A 22,118-nucleotide genomic window follows, 5' to 3' on the forward strand; every position below is an offset into this window, starting at 1 on the left:
CATCATAAATGGTAGAGCAACCGATGCTAGGATGACCAGAAATTCCAAAATAACAGGATGATTCCAACAGATTAAATTGTACATACACGGAAAAAGTTTGCTGTCCAACAAAGACACAGTTATCACCCTAAACTCAATTAAGTTTTACAAACCAAGTAGCAACCTATAAGGTCGATAGTTCATAAGAAGTTTCTTAAGTCTACCTCATAAATAAGGCAATTGTTCAGGAAGTATATATAACTTAGCATAACCAACCTTCTCGAATGACTTCTATTAAGCTGTACAAGATAGAGTGAAGTTATCCAGATAGACGAGCTCCCATTGTTGCCTAAGCTGAAGGCAATACATCGGCAGACATGTAAGGTGAGATGCAGCCTTGTACCTAAGCATTAGACGAAGTATTCAGAAAATCTATCAGACAATTGTAATTCTCATTCTTTCTAGTGTCATGCACAAGCTGAAAGAGTTATAATTGAAAAGCAAGTCAACAAAATTTGAGAAATAAAAATGGAAAAGAAGTTATTCTCAGTAATTCCCAGAAGTTATGCTCTTCATTTAAATGCTTTCTTCGACATCATTAGCCCCAAGCGAAAAGAACGGATCAAGTATGTGTACTACAGGTTCATCAGCAGATGCGCTTTCCATGCAAACTACACAACCATTCTAGTACTTCCTAAAAATGAAGTTGTTGCTTTTTTTTTTCTTTTCTTTTTTCTCCATTTCTTCTTGTTTCTGGTAAGTTCCTGAAAAAAGAGTTTCAAGCTAGGCCATCATAGGGATTTTCAGGTATCTCACATGGTGCAAGCCCCTCATCCTTCAGCTGTGATAAAGATTGAATCCCATGATGAAATCATTTCTTAATGGGAAAAAGATAGGCATAGCATTGTGCCAAGAGAACACTAGTTTTTTCTGCAATGTACATAAACAAGCTATCTTTCAACCTTCTAAATACAGGGGCTACTTATAATATACCCTAGATGAAAGGATGCAGGATGTAAAACTTCATAGTAAATCATGCCAGAGAACAAAACAGCATGCAGTGTCACATTTCCATGTTGTCTATTATTTCCTTTATACCTTTTGTTTTAAAATGTGTCTTTTATACCTTGTATTTCCTGTTTTCTAATTCTTACTCAATATAAGTCATACAAATAAACAGATAATGTAGGCAAATCAAAGAAATACAGTAAAACAACCGCACATGGAGGAATAGATTGACAATTACCTGCAACAAACAAGTTGGAATTTCGACAAAGCCCTGCAACAGAAGATCCACCTTCTGCAGACTGCTTTTTGGGACAGGGGTAAGTACATAGAGTACGTGCTTGAGAGTGTCAATGGCACGCACGATTCCTGGATCAGTTTAAAGCAGGTAGAGAATGGAAACAATGAGAGGAAATTGACATCCAATAACAACATCAAGTTTAAGCTTATAAGAAACTGAGGCATTGACATTGACAGTAAACAGACATGTCTAGTTCTAGGTCTTTAGTGGGCATTGCAAAATTCCTCTAGCTAATAAAGGGAGCAGAGCTAGCAGTATGAATAATATTCAATGCGGACAATCAGCAATGATAACACAACCTTCTGCATAATCACATACAAGTGACTATTTAATGTTGCATAAATCGATCCATCAGGCTCATTGTTAAGTGATGCAATAGGCACAGTACATTTTACTAACTGTGTTCATTTTAAAACTAGGACATCCATGCTTCTTGCTCTCGTGATTCTTCAGTACCCCTACCTGAAGATAACATTTACAATTCCACATATATAAACACTGTGACCATTCGAGAAATACTGAAGACATCCTATGCAAAGAAAGCAACTAATTCTCCATTCAAAAGAAGCAAAACTGAGTTTCTTTTAAAGAGGCCAACAAAACTGGCAATATCACAGCACACATGTGGGAATCTTGTTGTAATAACTTACCCAAGCCCATGCAGTCAGGAAAATTTTCAGAATCAACTGCCAAGCCAACAATAGTTGCATTCAAGCTGTACAAAACCTCATTCTTAGGAACCTGGCATACAGATGTAGAACTAATAAGAACATGAGAGGAATATCTAGTCGTACTTGTTTGAATAAGACTGGAACGATAGTTAACTAAATGAATAATGAATATATGAGATAGAGAGGAAGCAATAACAGAAAATGCCACAGGCCAGAAGATCCAGCATTTATGGAAGGCAATGCTGTTGTCCACCATCAAAGTAACAAAGCATTGCATCTAGAGCAGGTCATTTACCAATGGTAAACCTACCTCACAATGAAGGTGTTTAATTTTGATACTTGATATAGGAATCTCATATGGAGGGTGAGCAGCTAATGCTCGAGAGAGTTCCTTGATTGTTGTGATTTTCATATCACTTGGAAAGCATTGTCTGAAATAGGCCATGACACGTAGATCACGCAAAAGACGTGCATCCTTCTGTACAAGAACCCTGGGAAAACATATCAGAGGACTAAGAAACAAGGGGGATATAAATTGTTGAAGGAGCACAGAAAACTCCATCAATTATGAATAAATTCTGAAATTTGTTTTAGGAATATGAACTGAGATGTGGTGTGTGTAGCCTGCAAGTGTTTTTCTTTTCTCTCCCTCTTATTAATCTCTCTCTGTCATTTTAAGGGATAAGATATAGAGATATTAATGGACATGGAAAAGCATCTTTCTCAAGAGAAATTATTTTAACTTACAAGAAAGAGAAGTTCAATTGTCTGATAAAAAAAACTAAAATGAAAGAAAAGATAAACTCATACGATCTGTTAAAAGAGTCCCGACGAGCAGAGTTGACCTCAACTACAGTTGGAACATCACTATTATCATCATCCAACCAAAATGCACCAGCCGGAAGGTTCTTGCTCACAGACGATATGCAAATCTTAACAACATGTGTAGGAGAGATGTATTTGATAATATCCACAAGAATGTCATAGCCAATACCTATAAGACAAGGAAAGCGGAATCAGACTTGATCATGAAAACTGCGACCAGATCAATGAAAAAAGGGACCACCCTAGTCAAAATTAGATCGAAAGCAAGTAAAATATAGGAGCTTACCACACTAGCCTAAATTAAATGAAAGCAAGTGAACAAATATAGGAGCTTGCCTTTGACCCAGCCCGTTGTGTTAATGACAAGAGGCACCCCAGCATTTCCAGGACTTCCGCCATTGCTCAACAGGTACGTTCTCCGGTAGTGATCATACAAGGCAAAAATATAAGCCAAATATGTTTTGGGATCCCTTTTAGAGGATATGTCACCAAAAAAGAAGCATCTGAAAGAAAAAAATTGGAGTCAAAATCAACATCGAGTAAATTTCGGCCTTGTTAACAGGATGAAATTTCTTCATTCAAGTGTCATATATTTTTACTACTATACAGTTTATGCACAACGTAGCTTACAAAACTCCCGGGGAGAAAGAAAGTACATTTTCCATTTCATGCAACAAACTAATAAAAAATCTCCCTTCAAGCAAGACCTAGACAATATCCAATTTGCACAATGGACACCTTTCATGCAACAAACTAATAAAAATCTCCCTTCAAGCAAGACCTAGACAATATCCAATTTGCACAATGGACACCTCTTAATTTCTCAAATGCCAATATTCTCTGTTAAACAAGAAATCTACAACCAGATTACTAAAATAACCCTAAACCTATGGCACACAATCTCAAATGCTTAGTAAGATTACTACTGGAGTCCAGAAGACCATTCTCCATTTAAATTTGCCCTCTTTACAGGGAAAGACAATTAACTATCATATTGCGTGGTTAAAAAATCAGTATATCATATCACTCTTCATATTTTTTCCTGTAGAAGGACAAAGAAGGTAAGAGTGGAAAGGGAAAGAAGGGTTCTAAACTCTTCCAAGAACTGAGACTGAAAAGAGTCCTTTGCTCGCTAAACAAGTAATAACAGAAGTAAATAAATGACCAAAACTTTTTTTTTCAAGACATGGGCTCAGAAATTATACCTCTCAGGAGTTTTTAGGCATGGAATTGACAGATCTGACGCAGAAAGAAAGAAAAAAAAGATGACAGTGAATAAAAGCAGCACTAGGGAAGCTCAAATACGAACATGTAATAGTTCAGGAGTGATTGGTGTACCTGAAGTTATTTTGTCAATTGTGGTAAGCGATAATAAACCAGGTGGAGTGAACTCTGTCTGCCCGACATCTGTATCCAAATAAGCGACTTTCTTGTATCTGAAAGTCAAAGACAGTTAATTATCTGAACTTGTACTTCTATCAGAACCTACTATGATCAGGTTATACTTATCTAATTCAGGACAAAAAGTACACAGCCTCTCACGAACAGCCAACAGTAATAACAGAAAAATGTGATCATCCACAGGTATCAACATACAGAGAGGAGTGGTTGTTGCTCATTATTCAATTCAGACAAAAAGGACACAGAGCCTCTCAAGGACAATCAATGTGTGGTAAAAAATTCGTGATGCCACGTCATTTGCTTCATTCGGCTGGTGTGGCCCATCCGAAATAAGTATCTTCCAATCAGAACCTACTATGATCAGGTTATACTTATCTAATTCAGGACAAAAAGTACACAGCCTCTCACGAACAGCCAACAGTAATAACAGAAAAATGTGATCATCCACAGGTATCAACATACAGAGAGGAGTGGTTGTTGCTCATTATTCAATTCAGACAAAAAGGACACAGAGCCTCTCAAGGACAATCAATGTGTGGTAAAAAATTCGTGATGCCACGTCATTTGCTTCATTCAGCTGGTGTGGCCCATCCGAAATAAGTATCTTCCAATCAGATTTAAAATTTTCAATGAATCCTTAGTTGTCTTTTAATATTAGCCTATCGATTATTCCTAATTAGACATGTTTAATCTAGAACATAACGTGCAATCCTTGAATTTAATGCCCAGAAGATTTCTCTTCTTTATTCTAGACCCAATAGTTATTTATTCCGGTAACATCTTTTTACAAGTAATAGGTATTGGTATATATACCAAATTTTTTTTTTTCATTAGCAATTGACAAGTCGAAGCTTTTAATGATATTTCATAGATATTTTGGATGGCTAAATATAAGAAAAAAAACTGTGGTCAACATAAGTACCACTGAAAATGCCTTATGAAGGAAAACGAGTCAAAATGGAAATAACAGGAAAGTACATTGTTCAAATCTTGTTTGGTTCTAAACTTGCATTTTAAACCATCAACAACATTTTATGGTAACAATGAAATAAGAAAGCAAAAGCAAAATGTTTATATTTTATTTTTAAAAATTACTACGGAAACAAGAAAGCAGAAAATTGTGACTGTTGTTCAAAAGAAGGAACAATTCTAACAGGTAACTTCATTCTCAAATTTCAAACTAGCAAACAAAAATATAAGCAATGATATATTAAGTCAAGATACAATACATAGCACGAATCTATCAATTCAGTATGTTACATACAGATATAATAATTTCACACTATTCTCATACAGGTTGTTAGCTAAAATGTTAAGTTCACTAGTTGACTGACTGCCATATGTTTGATAAAATGCAAAAGAGATACCTCTGAAGAAGAACATTGACAAGGACGCGAGAGAAAGTGGTTTTGCCGCTATTTTTGGGACCGCAGACAAACGCAACCGGCGGCGGCGAAGTGTTAGAATCATAGGCTACAGAGTCGGCAGCATCGGACCACTCCTCCGGTATGAATATGTTAGCTGATTGAAACTCATCGTCGACAAAGGACGCCATGTTTTCCCTCTCTTTCTCTGAGTCTGCAGCAGCGAAGTGTGTAGGCGTGTTTATGGGTAAAAAAACCGAAACACACAAAAAAGCACGTTCTTCGTGTGATGTAGCGGGTCGGGTACTAAATAGTAACCCCGAAGTAATTGATGCTCTACTTTTATTCCCTTTTTCTAATACTTTTTTGCGTTCCTTTGTAATCTTTGGAGAACTTCCAACATATTTTTAAAAAATAAGCTGAATATATCCCAATATTCTATAGCCTTTTAGACTTGACAAATATGTTTTATTTAGATCATGAATTTTTATTTTTGTTCTAATAAAACACTTCAATTTAATAAAATATTCTTGTTCAATTTATATTCTTTGAAAAAAATTATATATATTTATATAAGATATATTTTATGAAGTACCAAAGATTTAAACTATTTAATTGAGATGATTTAGAGCGTGCATTTTTCAATATGAGAGGATGACTGATCTTAAACTTGCGACATGAAATTTAAAATCGCTAATTCACAAAGTAAACTTCATTTAGCAAGGTCATTTAATTCATATTTATAAGTTAATACATTAGTTTTATAATTTTATGCTTCATAAAATTATCACAGGAATTGGTATTAGATAACATACTTGATTAACGTGCATTGGTCCTTGGTGGACACTCTTCATCTTCAAATCAAAGCATGAGTTCACCTTTTATATATATATATATATATATATATATATATATATTAAACTATTGGCAAAACTTCTGAGCTTTGATGATTAATCATTAACGATCTTGCAAATCCTTATGTAAATTAAACTATTGGCAAAACTTCTGAGCTTTGATGATTAATCATTAACGATCTTGCAAATCTTTATGAATTTTTGAAATTGAATGTTAACGATTTAAAATAAATAATTAGCACTTATGTTAGGCTTGAGTCAACTCATATACTTTTAACATTTAAATTAATGTTTGATCATAAATTTAATTAAAATTTTAAAAATAAATATATGAACTTTCTTAATAACTTTTTTATATTTTAAACCAATTTTCAACATGTTTTTACTTGGAAAGGAGGATAAATTTTAGGATTTTGTAAACTTTACGAAAATAAATTTTAAAAAATATATCAAATTTCATGAACAATAAATATATTTCTAATTTTTTTAAAAAAACTTTTAAAATCATAGTCAAACGCGAGAGGGTTTAAATATTTAAAGTATTTTTTCTTATTGTATATGAGACTATATGCTAAAACAAACATGTTCGTCGATGTATCTGCTTTAGTGTGTTTCTGAAAAATGTATATTTTTTAATTTTATTTTTAATTCGATTATTGTATAAATATTTTCAAAATTATGGGATTCACTTTAGTTATGACTTTTAGTTTTTAATTCGCGTTGAAGCAAGCACATCTATGTCGATGTGCCTGCTTCAAACATGTTCAAAAAAAATTATTTCTTTTGTTTAGCTTTAATTTAATTAGTGTATAATATTTTAAAATTATGAAATCGATTTTAACTAGGACTTTAATTTTAAATTCATATTATTCAGTTATAACTTTATTATTTTGAAAGTCAATAATATTTTCGTTAATGAAAAACACTTTATTTATAGACATCTTATTGAATCTCTCTTCACATTAAATTTGTCCAAACAAAAAGTACTGACAACATAAAATATCTAAAACTCATATTAAAATTTAATTAACTTTTCAAATTCTATGTATATCCCATAAATTAAAATAAAAATAATAAATATTAAGCCTCTGCTATCACGGGCACATGTACGTCTAGTGTTGGTAAAGTGCAAGTAGAGTTTGTACAAAAGAAAAAGTTTCATCTTAATCATACAAGAAAACTTGATAAAATGTAATGTAAAGCAATTATGAAATTTCATGCTAGTTAAATATCATAAATGACAATTTCTAATCAACTTTGAAATTTGTACTCCAACTTTAAATTATTATTTCCAACCTATTATCTTTCTATATTCCTATAACTTTTTTTAAAAAAATAAAAAATAAAAAAAAAATCATATAACTCTTGACTTCAAATTTCAACTAAATTGCTCTTAAGAAATCCAAATCCTCCCATAAATTGTTAATATTTTTCCTATTATATGAATGAGTGATTGGTCATAAACTAATTATGATCTTACTCACTACCAAACTGGGGAAGTGTGGACCTATTTTCACAAGGCAGTTTTATCTGCAAGTCCTTGTCATACATCAGACTATGTTTTCATGGTAACTGAGGGAGGTTTCAAGTTCATCAGTTATTGGAGGCCAGAAAACTTGCGATGAACCAGGATGATACATAAATCCTTTCACGTTCAACATCGTGATATCGTATATTTTGATGGCAAATTTTATGCAGTTGATTGGATGGGTCGAGTTCTAGTTTGTGATATAATGAATCAACTCGGACACAAGTAGTTGCACAACTAGCACTAGAATATATTTATTTTACGGATGATAATTGCGAATCATACCTTTCCGTTCCCACACAACAAGGGTGTCTCTTTAAGTCATGTTTGTCCTCCAACTTGGGTCACACCAACTCTGTAACACTCTTTTTCGTTTAATTTTCTACTAGTATTATTTGTTACTCTTTAAGTACATTATGTTTCAGATAGTGTAGGCAAGCTCATCTACAAAGTGGCGCAACGTCTTCTGCAGTTGGATTTGGGACTTAAAGCTGTGAGTTTGCATAACAGAAAGGAAAATGTCTCTTTGAATACTTCCTCTTTAACTTGTGTCTTGCTTTTGACATAACAATTTTATTGTGAACAACGCGTTTCCAGCAACAAATATCATCCAACATCAACTGTGCATAACTAGTTACTCAAAAAGGCTAAATACATCTCATCTACCCCAACATAATCATCCTGCAGATACCTCTTGAGTTATGCACTGATGGTTACACCAATGTAAAAAAATGTCACTAAACATAATGAAGCTGATGCTATTTTGCAATGATGTCAAATGGGCGGGTTAAGCCGGAATTTGGAGAATCTCAAAATGGGTTGAATGGTCCGACATCCCCATTCAACTACCAGAAGGGATTCTGTTAGATAAATGCATCTTCATGGTCTAACAGCAAAACAATATTATACGAAAAATAATCAAAGTATTCAGCTGCAACCGAAGGATAAACACAATCATGAAAAAACACTACAAGTTTTAGATGATTTTTTCTCATCTATTTAAGTTAGCTCAAACACCACAGATATTCAAACAAAAATCTAAAAACAACCAAAAATAAATGGTGTCCACGTCCACGTTTGTATACCATTTAAGTTCAATCAATGAAATATCATAGTAATAGAAAATGCACCACATGAAGAAGATATCCTGACCCAACCAGGATTCTGGATAACAACATCACATGAGTAGACATTAATGGTCCTACCACTAGCTCGCTTATTGTGACTACAATGAATGAAGAACAAGCCTCCATCCACATTCAAACAGTGATGGGTTCTGCTTTTTAATGGAAAACCACAATATTGTTACACATTCAACAAGTAATGGACACCACTATACTCAGCCCATTGTTCAAATTAGCAACAAAAAACAAGCACAAAGTCCAATATTATTCATTGTTAATTTTTATCTTCCAACTACAAAACAAATAAAGAAGTCACTTTAAGGCATAAAACAGGCATGATAATGACATATTTCTGGTCTGTACAAAACAAAAGGACCATACATATTACTCCACTAATAATATAACTCCATTATAGAACTCCCATTTGCCTTTTCTATGTTTTTTTTTCTTCTTCTAGCTTTTAGTTATTTAATAATAGAGATTCTTGTGTGTCATGCCACACTGATGATGCTCTCTCCATTTTTAAAATTTGACATCACTTGGAATCCTGAGTGTCTAGTAGATGATGATGATGGTGATAACGACAATGTCAACGATAACGAAGATGTCTCCATTGCTGAGCTTTGATTCAAGTTAAAGTCAGCTGTTTTTGATGAATTAGGCAACGAAACAACAACAGGAGCCGGCCGGAGGAATATTGATGATGATCCATTATAATAACTTTGATTTCCTTGTCTAAGGATTGGACTTTCTATTGGGTTCTCTGGCCCAAAATTTACTGGCACAGATGTCACCTGAAATGCATTCATTTTTGATGTTTCTATACAAGGCAATGATGGAATGGAGTGTCGTTGCAGATTTTTCGTTTCTTCTGTTGCTAGTACAGATACCTGTTTTTGTCAAAGAAGTAAAGTTTAGGAACTGAAAAGCCAAGCAAATTAATCTATTGAAATTTGGGGATTTGAGTCACATACCGAGTCAGTGGTGATATCGAAGAGGCTAGAACGGCGGCGCCGGCGATTGAGGTTAGTTCGCCGGAGGAAATATTTCTGAGCATGACTTGCAACCTGTGTCGGTGTGCGAGTTTTTACGAAGTTTCTAGAGATTCCTCTCCAGTCTCCTTTTCCCACTTTCTGCAATCCCAAAAGGAATAGCTTGTGCTCTTCCTCCGTCCATGGAACTCCTAAAAAAAAAAATTCATAACACAAAAATCATTACTAATTGAAATCCAGTGACTAAAGGAGAGGATAAATGATCGAGTAACACGTTGACTTGTAAAACAATGAAAAAACAGTTTCCACAGAACAAAGAAATTCGAATACAAAGAGTAACTTAGATAATCAGAGATCTAACCTCGCTTACGCTCACGGCCACTACCGGAGTGGTGAGGAACAGCGTCGTCGGCAGAGGCATAACCCTCGTCGGCGGCAACTTTAGAAGCGTCATTGTTATTTCCGCTGTTGCTATTATTATTATTATTATCATTAGAATTAGGCTGCTCATACTGAGACAGATTGTTCAAACTCACGCTTTTCCTCATAGGGTCTACCTTCACCCTCACGCCAAACAGCATGATCTCTCCTCCTCCTCCTACGCCTCCGCCGACAGACACGGCTGCCGGCGATGACTCGCCGGCGCAGGTGAAAGAGTTGTGGCCGTCGTTTGCCGACTGTGAACAGAAACTCGACATCATGAATCAGGAATTTATTCGAGCTTAATGGAGAAGACTCTGCATATAGAGATAATGTATTTGTGTATATATATATATAGAAGACAAGATGGCGTAGGGAAGAGAGGCGTGTTGTGAATGGAGATAAGAAAATATATAGAGAGTGGGAGACAGGTGTGATGGGTAAATAAAGGAAAAATGCATGTGCTTAACTGTAACTTTATCATTTCAGATAACAACGTGGACACCATATGACGGACGGTTTATCCGATTCCTGTAAAAGTTTTTTCAATATATTTATATTAAAATTAAAATAATTTATGTATATAGCAAGTTTATTTATAAAAAATATATATACTTCTCTAATAAAAGATTAATCATATAGTCTAAAATATGGCCGACTTGTTCAAAGTTTCATTTCATAAAGAAAAATTTGTGTTATATCGAGTTTATTCATAAAAATACTTCTCTAGTAAAGATTTTTCATACACTAAAACATGACTTGCCATATTCAAATTTTCAATTCATAAAATTTATTCACTGAGAAACATTCTCTAATGAAGATATTTTTTATATTTAAATTTAAAACTTGAAAAGGCTGATAAAAAATAGTCTTATTCTTTTGCATCATCTATAATATTAGTTGCATGATACTTGTTATTTTTTGTAATTTAAATCTCAAAATTTTAAAATAAATACTCAAGTACAATCTGCTTATCAAAAATAATTTTCAAAATGAATTAAGTAAATATCAATTGTTATTTTATTTTAAGAAAGTGCATCTGAAAAACTATTTTAAAAAGTGCTTCTGAAAATAAGTAATTTTTGATAATAATGTCAAACACACTTTTTGTTGCTAAAAATAACTTAATTTTAGAAGTATTTTTCTAGAATGATTTTTCTGAGAAAATTAATTTCTATTTTGTTCATATGAGAAGTACTTTTCATAAGCAAATTTCGTTTTGATTAATTTTTAATTTAAAAAAGATTTTGAGACTCAAATTATAAAAAAAATGACATCTATTAATGTATCATTAATATTAAGATTATGTTATAGGGAACTATTTTAAATGTCTATTATTAAAAAATATTATTGAATTTTAATTATTATTAAATTAAAATAAATATATTTGAATTTTCAATCAATATTACGCCTTTTTAAGAGGTTATTATTTTATTTTCTAATTTTACAAAAATATTGCTGTTATCTTTTTAAAATTCTGCAAAATAATACGTAAAATAATATATAAACATAAGAAATTCATTAGACAAAAATAATTTTTAAATAAAAGTTAACAAACTTATGAAATATGTTAATTAATTAATAATAGATATATTGATAAATATGTACGTACGAAAAAGAAATTTTAGACTTGAGAAAAATCATTTCCTTTTTTTGCTTCTACTTTTATTACAAAGCTGAAATATTTAGCTTCTTCCCAACAGTAGAAAAACTGTTTTTGTTCTCTTTAAAAGCATATTTACTGATTTGTCAAACGTCTTATTTTTCAACAAAGTGTTTTTTCTCAAAATAAGAGTTTTTGATCTCCCAATAACAATAGCAAACATACTCTTACTCTTAATATAATATTTGTTTGATCGTTACATAAATTATATTGTATCGTATCATTTAAATTCATCGTTAAATAAAAATGAAAAGACTCATTTGTGTAAAGATCGATTTGGTGTGACCGCATCATTACCTTACTATATATTTTCTTCTCATTTTATCTTTACTCGGTATTTAATAGTTCTATTTTTTTCTTCATAGTAACCTACTTTTTCATTTTAGTTCTACCTCATATCTTATAACTTTTGTCATTCAAATTATGGACGACACTATGTAATGAACGTTATATTTAAAATGATATTATATGACACAATACGATACAATGTTACATTATGAAATAATATATCACAGCCATCCAAATATTTAATTTTTTTTATAATTATTGTTACTATTAATTAAAATTTTCTTAATAATTTGTTGTTAATCTCTTACTAATTATCATACACATATTTTTTTAATTATTATTATGGATGTAATTATAATTAAAAATATAGACAATTAAATTTAAGATTATTAATATTTCTTAACTTGTTTAATTCATTCCAATTCGAATCAACATGTTTTAACATTGGATGTGTAATACTGTCTTCAATTCTATGAGATATTTTATTAAATATTTCAAGTTCAAACTAATTACATTATCAAATAATTAAATTTTAAAATATATTATCTTTAACTTCGAATGTCTTCCAAACTTAACAATCAATATAATTTTTTTTATAATTAAAAGTATTACAAAAATTATTCTATAAGTAAAAAAACGATACCAATGAAGTGAAGTCTTAATTTTAGTTTTAAGTACTTTTATAATAATTTTGATAAATTATGTAACAATTGATTGTAATGAAAAAAATTCAAAAAACTATAATCAAGAATAGAGATTCAAACATTTGTGTTGTTATATAAAGTATAATAGTTATATATATTTATTATTGTCTAATAAAATATTACAAGAAATGTTATGCTAGTTTGAAAAAATAATTCATTGTTGAGTTATAATCAATGGCAATTTTTTTAGAATTTAGGAGAATAAAATATATATATATTAAAAAAATTAAATATATGTGACTCTCTTTTCTAAATTTTAACTTTAGGCTATCATTCTATTAAGTCTCTCCTAAATATTAGATGGTTTTTTGGGACTAATACGGATTAAGTATATTCAATTTGATAGCATGAAGAGCTCTTGCAAGAAAGTTTTTCAAGTTCATTAGCCTCTATTTTATGTTGATTTGGGCTTTATGTCACCTATTGTGTAGTCGCTCCTAATTTAAGGTTCAACTATATTGATTCGGATTTTATCAATCAATATTTTTTCATGTATTTTTGTTCCAAATTATTTTAAATTTTAGAATAGTTACACTTTGATTCCTGAATATTTCGTGAATTTCAATCTTGATATTTTGAAATCAATTCACGAAATATGATTACTACTTAGTATTTAATTTTTAAAAATATTTTTTTTAACCACATTTAAGTGAAATATTTTTTTATTTAAAATTATATTACTCTCAAACACATAGTAACCATAAGCATTTAACATAATACATATATAATTATATCATGTAAAAGTTAATAATTCAATAATTTTTTAAAATTCTTAAAGAAAGATATAAAATTGTATATTATAGTTAATGGAAGATTAAATATATTAAATTAAAATTTTTGAAGGACAAAAATTAGAATTTGTTGATATTTGAGGAATGAATGAGCCAAATTTCTCAATTAGATTTTTAAATAAAATACGAGGGATAGTTTCTCAGATTAAAATACGTTAAATTATTTTCACATTTTTGCTTTTAATTTTTTTGGTAATACTTCTCGGAGTCAATACATAACATTTTTAAATATGTTTTGTTATTACTATTTGTGTAATTTCTAAATATTTAAAGGTATATTTTGAATTTATCTTTTTTTAAAAAGGAAGATTTTGATAATTAAATGTTTTCTTATGATCTTGAGTCTAAAAACATCATTCAGTTGAAACAAGTATGATATTCTATAATTTATTGTGACCAATACATATAAATTATAATTAAAGAATATATGACATATTTAAATTTTTAACTTATCAATATGATGTACATTTTATTTGAGAACACATTAAAAAATAAAAATTTAAACTAAAAGAAATCCAACAGAATAGAAATATTTATTATGTTGACTGCTAAAGTATAAAAAACAATAGTTTGAATATTTAAATGAAATTTGTCAACAAATTTGTGAGATTGTCAATTTATTAATTGTATATCTCTTTTCCTCCCTCATTCGGCATTTAATATTCGCCACTAAAACATAATTAATTCAAATTCATGTCTCATTAGCTATAAAGTTAATTTAATATTCGCCACTAAAACATAATTAATTCAAATTCATGTCACATTAGCTATAAAGTTAATTCAACTCTAGAAGAACATATATCTTGATACTACAATCTAGTAATATTAATAAAAGTTTGTTGCACAATAGAAATAAATTATTTAAGTTTGTTGCAAAAAAAATAAATTGTATTTTATTTTCACAAGCATTTTTTTCTTTTTGGTAATGGTTTATGATTAGTCATGAATGATTTTGTTTTAAAAAAGTCAAAGATCATTCAATTAAACAGGTCCACCCACCAAATTATAACATTATCTTCATTTTTGTATTAAAAAAAAGGTTGATCCAACTTAAGATAATATATATATGTACTAAACGTAGATCAATAATTCAATATTAACATGATTAAGTTTCCTTCACAATATTCAAAATTGTACGGTTAAACTTATAATTATCGAAATAATAGGCACAAGTGGATGGGAAAAACAATAAAGGATCACGTGAAAAAGAAATGCTTAACCTATTGATTAACTGACAAACTTGTCTACTAATCATATTTAATTAAGTACGATATTAGTAAGATGCCTTATTATTGTAAATAACAGATCTCGAAATTAGCTTTAGTACTAAAATACAACTAATGGATGGGTATGTCCTTTAATTTTACAATTATTTGAATGAAAACAATTAAATTATTCAACATGATGCCCTTGATTTTAAGTTAACTATTTTTATCTAAAAGAGTCCTTAATCTTTATTAACAAACACAACATATTATATATCTCCTACCTAATTATCATCTTACCCATTTGAGATTTATTCACTCATTATTAATCATCTATTCTTTAACAAAAGACCATTTTGTTCCTACAATAATATGGAGTAACAATAAAATTGTCTCTCCATAATTTATAAATTATATGTTCGAGCCATAAAGATAACCATCAATACACTTGGATAAATTTGTGTACATCTCACTTCTTGAGGAAAAAAACTTATCCGTATCGAATATTTATATCAAGTCAATGCGATTTTCATTATTACGTGATTCAATGAAGTAAAATACATTTCAATTAATAATAGTTAAGTAAAATGAACTATAAATTTAAACACATAACATGTATATATTGGCTTAGTGTAAACACCCGATCCGGATAAATTTTACCTCTTCTTGAGGTGGAACTGCAAGCATTCTCTAAAATATAGTAACATAAAATATTTTGAGCATCAAATTGTCCTATTTTACATTAACTCCCTCGATTTTATTTAATATGACAATTCAATATTTCCTAGCATGACATGGTATACATCATTATAATGTCATCTAACAAATACAATTGGATATAAAATGGGGAAATTTGACATGTGCAAAAATGAAGTTTCTTTTTTTTCTTAAAATAAAAGTTCTTAATCAAATCATGAAATCGTTAAATCATGAAGGGACTGAGATTAAAGATTGATGCAGCCTACAAAATGAATAAAGATTAATTAGTACAAATGGCCTACCAACACGATAAGCCACTTAATTACCCTTTAATTATATGAATTTTTGTATTGACATTGTGATTTATCAAATAAAATGAATGGACAATAGCATAGCACAATTCACAAACGTTTATTTTCACGTGAACATATGTATGTGTTTTTATATGCACATAACTAAGCACTATATAATAAGTTAATCCCTCGTTCAAACTGAAACTAATATTAATAGCAAAGGTAAAATAGATACAATATAATAAATTATTTATTGGTTTCATAAATTGAACAAGTATTGTTAAACATCTCAAAGTAATATAACGAACAACTATAAATAGACGAATGGAATAATATATTATGTTTTTATCTGTTAATATAATTTCGTGTAACATAGAATATATGTAAAAATTTAATAATTAAATGGCTCCACAATTTTAACAACTTCCAAACCTAATTCTGCATTTAACTACAAAGATTTTGTTGTGGTTGTAATCTCTTCCTTATCTTTTTTTTTTAATTATTTTTTTATCAACTTACACAATATAATTTTAATTTTTTTAATTTTTATTTGATATGACAATTGACAATGTGAAAGTGATTAATAATTATTTGATAGTGAGACATAATTGTTTTCCTATCTAATGTGATAAACAATATGATTCCTCAACCACTATAATATGGTGACAACTTTTTTTTCAATGAAGAAGAAAATATAAAACCAAAAATCAAATTGAAGAATTTTATCTTCTTTTTAATAACATTTTTTTGACTAAAAGAATTCTCACTTTAAATTATATTTAAGCCGTAGGTTTAAGCATATTTCTCACATAAAAAATATAAATAAATATTGGGAGGCAGCTATACAGATTCTATTTTTTCTTTTTCATTTTTTTGGTCAATTTATAAGATGCGTCCGTACACATAAAAATAAGGAGCAATTAAAAGTGGGATCTTTTTTGAAAATAAAATGTAGGGTAAAGGGTAAGTGGTGGGTGTCCAATTCCACTTTATGACTTTAACACTCTACCATTGATAAAACTTAAATCTTTATAATTAGAAGCAAAATCAAAATTTAATTTTATAAGTTTTGAATTTTATAGTAATAATTTTAAGAATTAGTAGTCAATTCTAAACTTCACATATTTATACATATTAAGTAATTAAAATTTTGATTACAAATATATTTTTTGTTCAGAATTATTGAATTATATCAAATTTATAGCTAGACTTCAAATTCTGCTTTTGCATATAGTAAGAAGATTTTTTCAATGTTGTGGATTTTTATTTTATGATACGCTACCTAAATGGTCACATGAATTTCTTTTCAAAAATAAAATAAATTTAATACTCTTATGTGAATATATATATATATATATATATTATTTTTTATAAGATTCATTTTTCCTAACATAAAACCTACTTTTTATGTCAAAAACATATAATACTATATGGGTTTTTTAAAAAAAATTAAAGAATTTACAGAAATCTCACTAATTTTGAAACTAAATTTAATATGGATTAAAGATTTTTAAATACTATTTTTTTACTTTTAGCAGAAAATAACTTTGTTAATTGTGCAATGATGATTCGAATTGAAAGTTCTTGGTTTTCATTCTCGAAAACACTAAACATACTTCAATTAAACAATTAGTAATGTAATTTGATCTTTTGGAAGGTCTAAAGGTCATTAAGCTTAGTTTATCCCACAAAATTAGGGTCTGTAAGTGAAGCAACTACAATTAACGAGAATCAAGATTAAACTATACGAGGTTTGATTTCCTCTTCGTAGGTTTGATTAATTAAGGAGGTAAGTAAATTCTTAAATATAACCAAGTTGTCAATTAATTATAAACTCATTGATCCGCTCATTATGTTTTTTGTCTTCCTTAAACAGACACTAGTTTCAGCGTATAATCTTAATTAGTGATACGCACTACAACTATGAATCATTTTAATAAACCTCATATTCATATAATACTATGTTGTTTATTCTTAATTACTACTATAATTTGTACTTTGACCTATTGGGGATATCGATGGCCATCCTAATCTTCTTGTATCAATGGGCTAAGAGAATATTTCTTTTCAAAAAAAAAAAAATCCTTGTGTATAACACTATATTAGAGGAGACCTCATAGGCTAAATTTGAATTTTCATTTTTATGGATTTAAAATTTAGAACGATAATTATTATCATGTTAATAATCACATTATATATGTTATGTAATATTAATTTTTTTATATAAATATAAAATATTAGTGAAAATTATTGAATTCAATTAAATCTGCGATACGTAAATATTTATATCTATCTTGGTAAGAAGACAACGGCGCGTGATTTGCTGGATTATTTTCGTGTAGTTTTGCTAATGAGATTATTCTATTTTAATTAAGTTAAGGCAAATTTTTTCATGTGAATTGTGTGGTCAAAGTAACTCTTTTGTCGCTTTGCTTTTGGGAGTTGATATTATCATTGAAGCTACTAATTACTATTACTATACTTTTTTTCTCCCTCTTTGACCTAATTTCCTTTTATTATAATGGATTTTAGACTAATCATTCTAGACTTCCCACTAACTTTTCAAAACAAGATTGATGGATTTATGTACAACTTTTGAAATGCACTATAGTCTATACAATAATATTTTAATCTTAATCAGGTTAACTGAGAATTGTTGTTTCGATACTAATTTTAATTTTATAATTTTTTTAGCACGAGGTTAGCTGAAAATTGTTATTTCTTGTGTTCAGAGGTGGATTCAAGTTATACCTTTTTTAGTTTATAAAGTTTGAATTATAAATATTAGTAAGAATGTTTTGATAACTTTGATTTGAGGAGTATGTCAGATTAAATATTTATAAAATTTTTTTTATAAGTTTATTGGTTTTAATTAAAGTAACAAGTCTTAGTAATTTTTGTAGAAACTCGTATTAAGTTGGATGATTTTATCGAGTTTCGCGGGAAAACTCGTAAGCTGAATAATTTTTAAAGAGATAAAAACTTGTACAATAGCTTTTGTAGAAAAATGGTATTTTAAAGTGATAAAAACTTGTACAATAGCTTTTGTAGAGAAATGGTATTTCTATCGTTTCTTTTTAGTTGTCATATTATGTTCTTTTTAATAGTCAATTCGATTAGAATTTCAAAGATAAATTAGATTATATTCATTCCATATTTTAAAAAATAAATTGGTATTTTTAAAGTGATAAAAACTTGTACAATAGCTTTTGTAGGAAAATGATATTTTAAAGTGATAAAAACTTTGTACAATAGCTTTCATAGAAAAATAATATTTCTATCGTTTCTTTTTAGTTGTCATATTGTGTTTTTTTTTAAAGTCAATTCGATTAGGATTTCAAAGCTAAATTATATTACATTCATTTCATATTTTAAAATAAAATTTTAGATATTCAAATAATATATGAAAAAATATTATAAATTGAACTTTTATTTTATATCAATACAATGAAAAAATACATCTTAAAAATAAAAAAAAAATTACATCTTAAAATTTTTATTAAAATTCACTTTAAAAAATAATCTACGACAATGCATAAAAAGTAACGGAGGGAGTAATTAATTGGATTACCATTTGACAATTTAGGCTTATCGTTTTTTGAGGATTGATGTTGACTCTCTTTAAGATGATAATTTTTCCATATTTTAAAAGATAGATCAATAATTCAATGTAAACATGATTTGATTCCATCACAACCACCCATATTTGTATCGTGTATAATAATCAATTAATCATAATCATAATTATAGGTACTAATTAATGGACGAGAATAAAAGATGAAGACACATGTGAAATAGGAATGCTCAGTCATTTAATTAGCTAATTACTTTAAACGGGATGAAACTTATTGAGTTATCCTGATTTTAATCGAATTTAATATTTAGAAGAAACTATTATCACTATTTTTTAATCTATTAAAATATTTTAATCGTTATTTCATAAATATTTTGATTGATTCAGTATTAAAAGAAAACAAAATTAAAAACTCCCCAATATGTATGGGAGAATCAGTTTTTTATCATGTGTTTTTTTAATGAATAAACTTGATGAAATTACTAGTAATTCAAAAGATATATAACTGAACTCGTAATTTTAAATTGCAAATTAGTAATAAAAAATAAATTTATAAAATTCAAATTTTGAATCCGTAAATAATATGAATGGCACACTTGTCAAGTAAGCATGGCTATTTAGGTCACTATCTTAGAATATGATAATAAAACAAAGCTTTACAACAAGTAATGGTATGGATATGTCTCCTCTCAATTATTTGATTCAAGATAATGTTTACTTATTTTTCTAGCTACCTATTCTATGTTAAAAAAGTACCTCCAATCTTTATCAAAATACCTTTTTATCCCCTAACAAAATATTACATGTTGACAATTTGGCATGTTAATAATTTGCCAATATTTTTTATTCTTTTCGTTTTGGCGTGTACTTTTATTTATTTATTTAGCTTAATAATAAAATGGAACAGAAGTGACTTCTTCAGTTATTAAGCCTTCAATTTGACATGTATAAAGTAGAAGTTTAAATTATCCTTCTCTGCATCTATAATATATAATAATTAACGAGCATTTTTTAAAATTAAGATGGGGTAGTGAAATCACTTAATTATGAAAAGAGATTTTTAATTGAAATTAAGGGCCTACCAACACAAAAAAAAAATTATTGATGTGTCCACTGAAATTTTCTACTAAAACTTATTGAGTAGCTAGATATATTTTGATTAAATTAGTTAAAAAAGAAAAAAAATAATAATACTCCTTCTGATCTGCGTAAGTGAATACTTGAGAATTTTTTTCCTTAATTTAAAATAAGTAAAATTGCAAACTCAAAAAGAAAGTTATTAGAATCTTTTTTTCCCCCAATATTTATTAATGTTTTCAATGAGGTTCTAAGCTACATAAAATTTTCTTATATAATAATCTAGGAATAATCAAAAGGACAATAATAGAAAATAATTTTTGATTTTTATCCTTCGATATTTTAAGGATTGTGTCGTTCCCCCAAAAGTAGGTTTTTATATGAAAACGAAATTTTCCAAATACAAGCATTAAAATTTGTATTTATGTAAAATATATCAGTAGTGAAAGAAATATTTTACATTATCATGCTACTAAAAAATATTATTCGATAATTTTTTAATATAATAATGAAACATATACATATATAAATAGCGATAACCTAAACATATCTTTTAATTGACGATATAGATAATTTAAATTTAAAATATGTAATCTTTCGGCTGATTATACTACGCGTGGACTCAATTATATTATTTTCCCTTTGATTTATTTTCCTGGACCACCATATATATATATATAGTGAATATTATCTTTAAGAAAATCTGATTTTTTTTGGTTTAACGTGCAGAATGATTCTCGAATTGATTTTCACAGTAGACATAAAACTAACATTTTATTTTTTAATTCAACAAAAAGTAACAGATAAATCTTTAAGGGTTATAGGTCACAAAGTTAGATGATCATCAAACAGATAATATATATAGTAATATATAATACGAGATTTAAATTATCAGTATCGAAGTTCACTCTTTATTTATAATCAAGTTATCATATTTTTCTCCAATTTAGATTCGTCTCAACTTATCTATCGTACTTTTTAAAAATAATTATTTTAAATTATTTATATTTTTACAGTTCAAGATAATTTATTTATTTTTTTCATTTTACACTTAGTAAGTAACTTTTAAAGAATAATGTAAAAAAAAAATGAACAACTAATATGAGATGAAAAAAATATACAATAATTAAAATTTTAAAACATGCATAAATAAAAAACACAATATATAATTTGAGACAGAGCAACTATAAACTATGCTTTTGTCTTCGTTAGACAAATTTTAAGAGTAGCTTTAGCTAAATAATTATTAAAAAAGATACGCATTACAATTATGGACCACTTTAATAACTAAAAGTAATTAATTATCATCCACTAATTATTTCATCTTAAAATCCGTACTTTAGACTTTTGGGATCTCGAT

General features: G+C 28.5%; 2 protein-coding genes across 2 annotated transcripts; both read right to left on the reverse strand.

Moving 5' to 3' along the window:
* Positions 1–42: 42 nt before the first annotated feature.
* LOC101262800 (polynucleotide 5'-hydroxyl-kinase NOL9) lies at positions 43–5,939 on the reverse strand. The gene is made up of 9 exons (XM_004236114.5): positions 5,550–5,939; positions 4,120–4,217; positions 3,987–4,020; positions 3,118–3,284; positions 2,767–2,950; positions 2,267–2,447; positions 1,936–2,026; positions 1,226–1,353; positions 43–382 (listed from the first exon to the last, which is right to left on the reverse strand). The coding sequence occupies exons 1-9, from the start codon at positions 5,735–5,737 to the stop codon at positions 329–331; spliced, it is 1,125 nt and encodes a 374-aa protein (XP_004236162.1). The 5' UTR covers positions 5,738–5,939; the 3' UTR covers positions 43–328.
* A 3,345-nt stretch (positions 5,940–9,284) lies between these two features.
* Positions 9,285–10,881, reverse strand: LOC101262503 (transcription factor MYB1R1). Its single transcript, XM_004236113.5, has 3 exons — positions 10,406–10,881; positions 10,027–10,235; positions 9,285–9,942 (listed from the first exon to the last, which is right to left on the reverse strand). The coding sequence occupies exons 1-3, from the start codon at positions 10,743–10,745 to the stop codon at positions 9,544–9,546; spliced, it is 948 nt and encodes a 315-aa protein (XP_004236161.1). The 5' UTR covers positions 10,746–10,881; the 3' UTR covers positions 9,285–9,543.
* Positions 10,882–22,118: the final 11,237 nt, after the last annotated feature.

This window comes from Solanum lycopersicum, chromosome 3, assembly GCF_036512215.1.
Source record: "Solanum lycopersicum chromosome 3, SLM_r2.1".
Classification (NCBI taxonomy): domain Eukaryota; kingdom Viridiplantae; phylum Streptophyta; class Magnoliopsida; order Solanales; family Solanaceae; genus Solanum; species Solanum lycopersicum.

Bases quoted from the DNA above. Each gene is read 5' to 3' on its own strand.
- LOC101262800 (XM_004236114.5), bottom strand. From the start codon at position 5,737: ATGGCGTCCTTTGTCGACGATGAGTTTCAATCAGCTAACATATTCATA. The intron at 2,951-3,117 runs GCAAGCTCCTAT...CTTGTCTTATAG, and splicing joins CACAACGGGCTGGGTCAAAG to GTATTGGCTATGACATTCTT. The intron at 383-1,225 runs GTAATTGTCAAT...TCTAATGCTTAG, and splicing joins TTCCAACTTGTTTGTTGCAG to GTACAAGGCTGCATCTCACC.
- LOC101262503 (XM_004236113.5), bottom strand. From the start codon at position 10,745: ATGATGTCGAGTTTCTGTTCACAGTCGGCAAACGACGGCCACAACTCT. The intron at 10,236-10,405 runs GTTAGATCTCTG...TTTTTTTTTTAG, and splicing joins TGGCCGTGAGCGTAAGCGAG to GAGTTCCATGGACGGAGGAA. The intron at 9,943-10,026 runs GTATGTGACTCA...TGACAAAAACAG, and splicing joins TCGATATCACCACTGACTCG to GTATCTGTACTAGCAACAGA.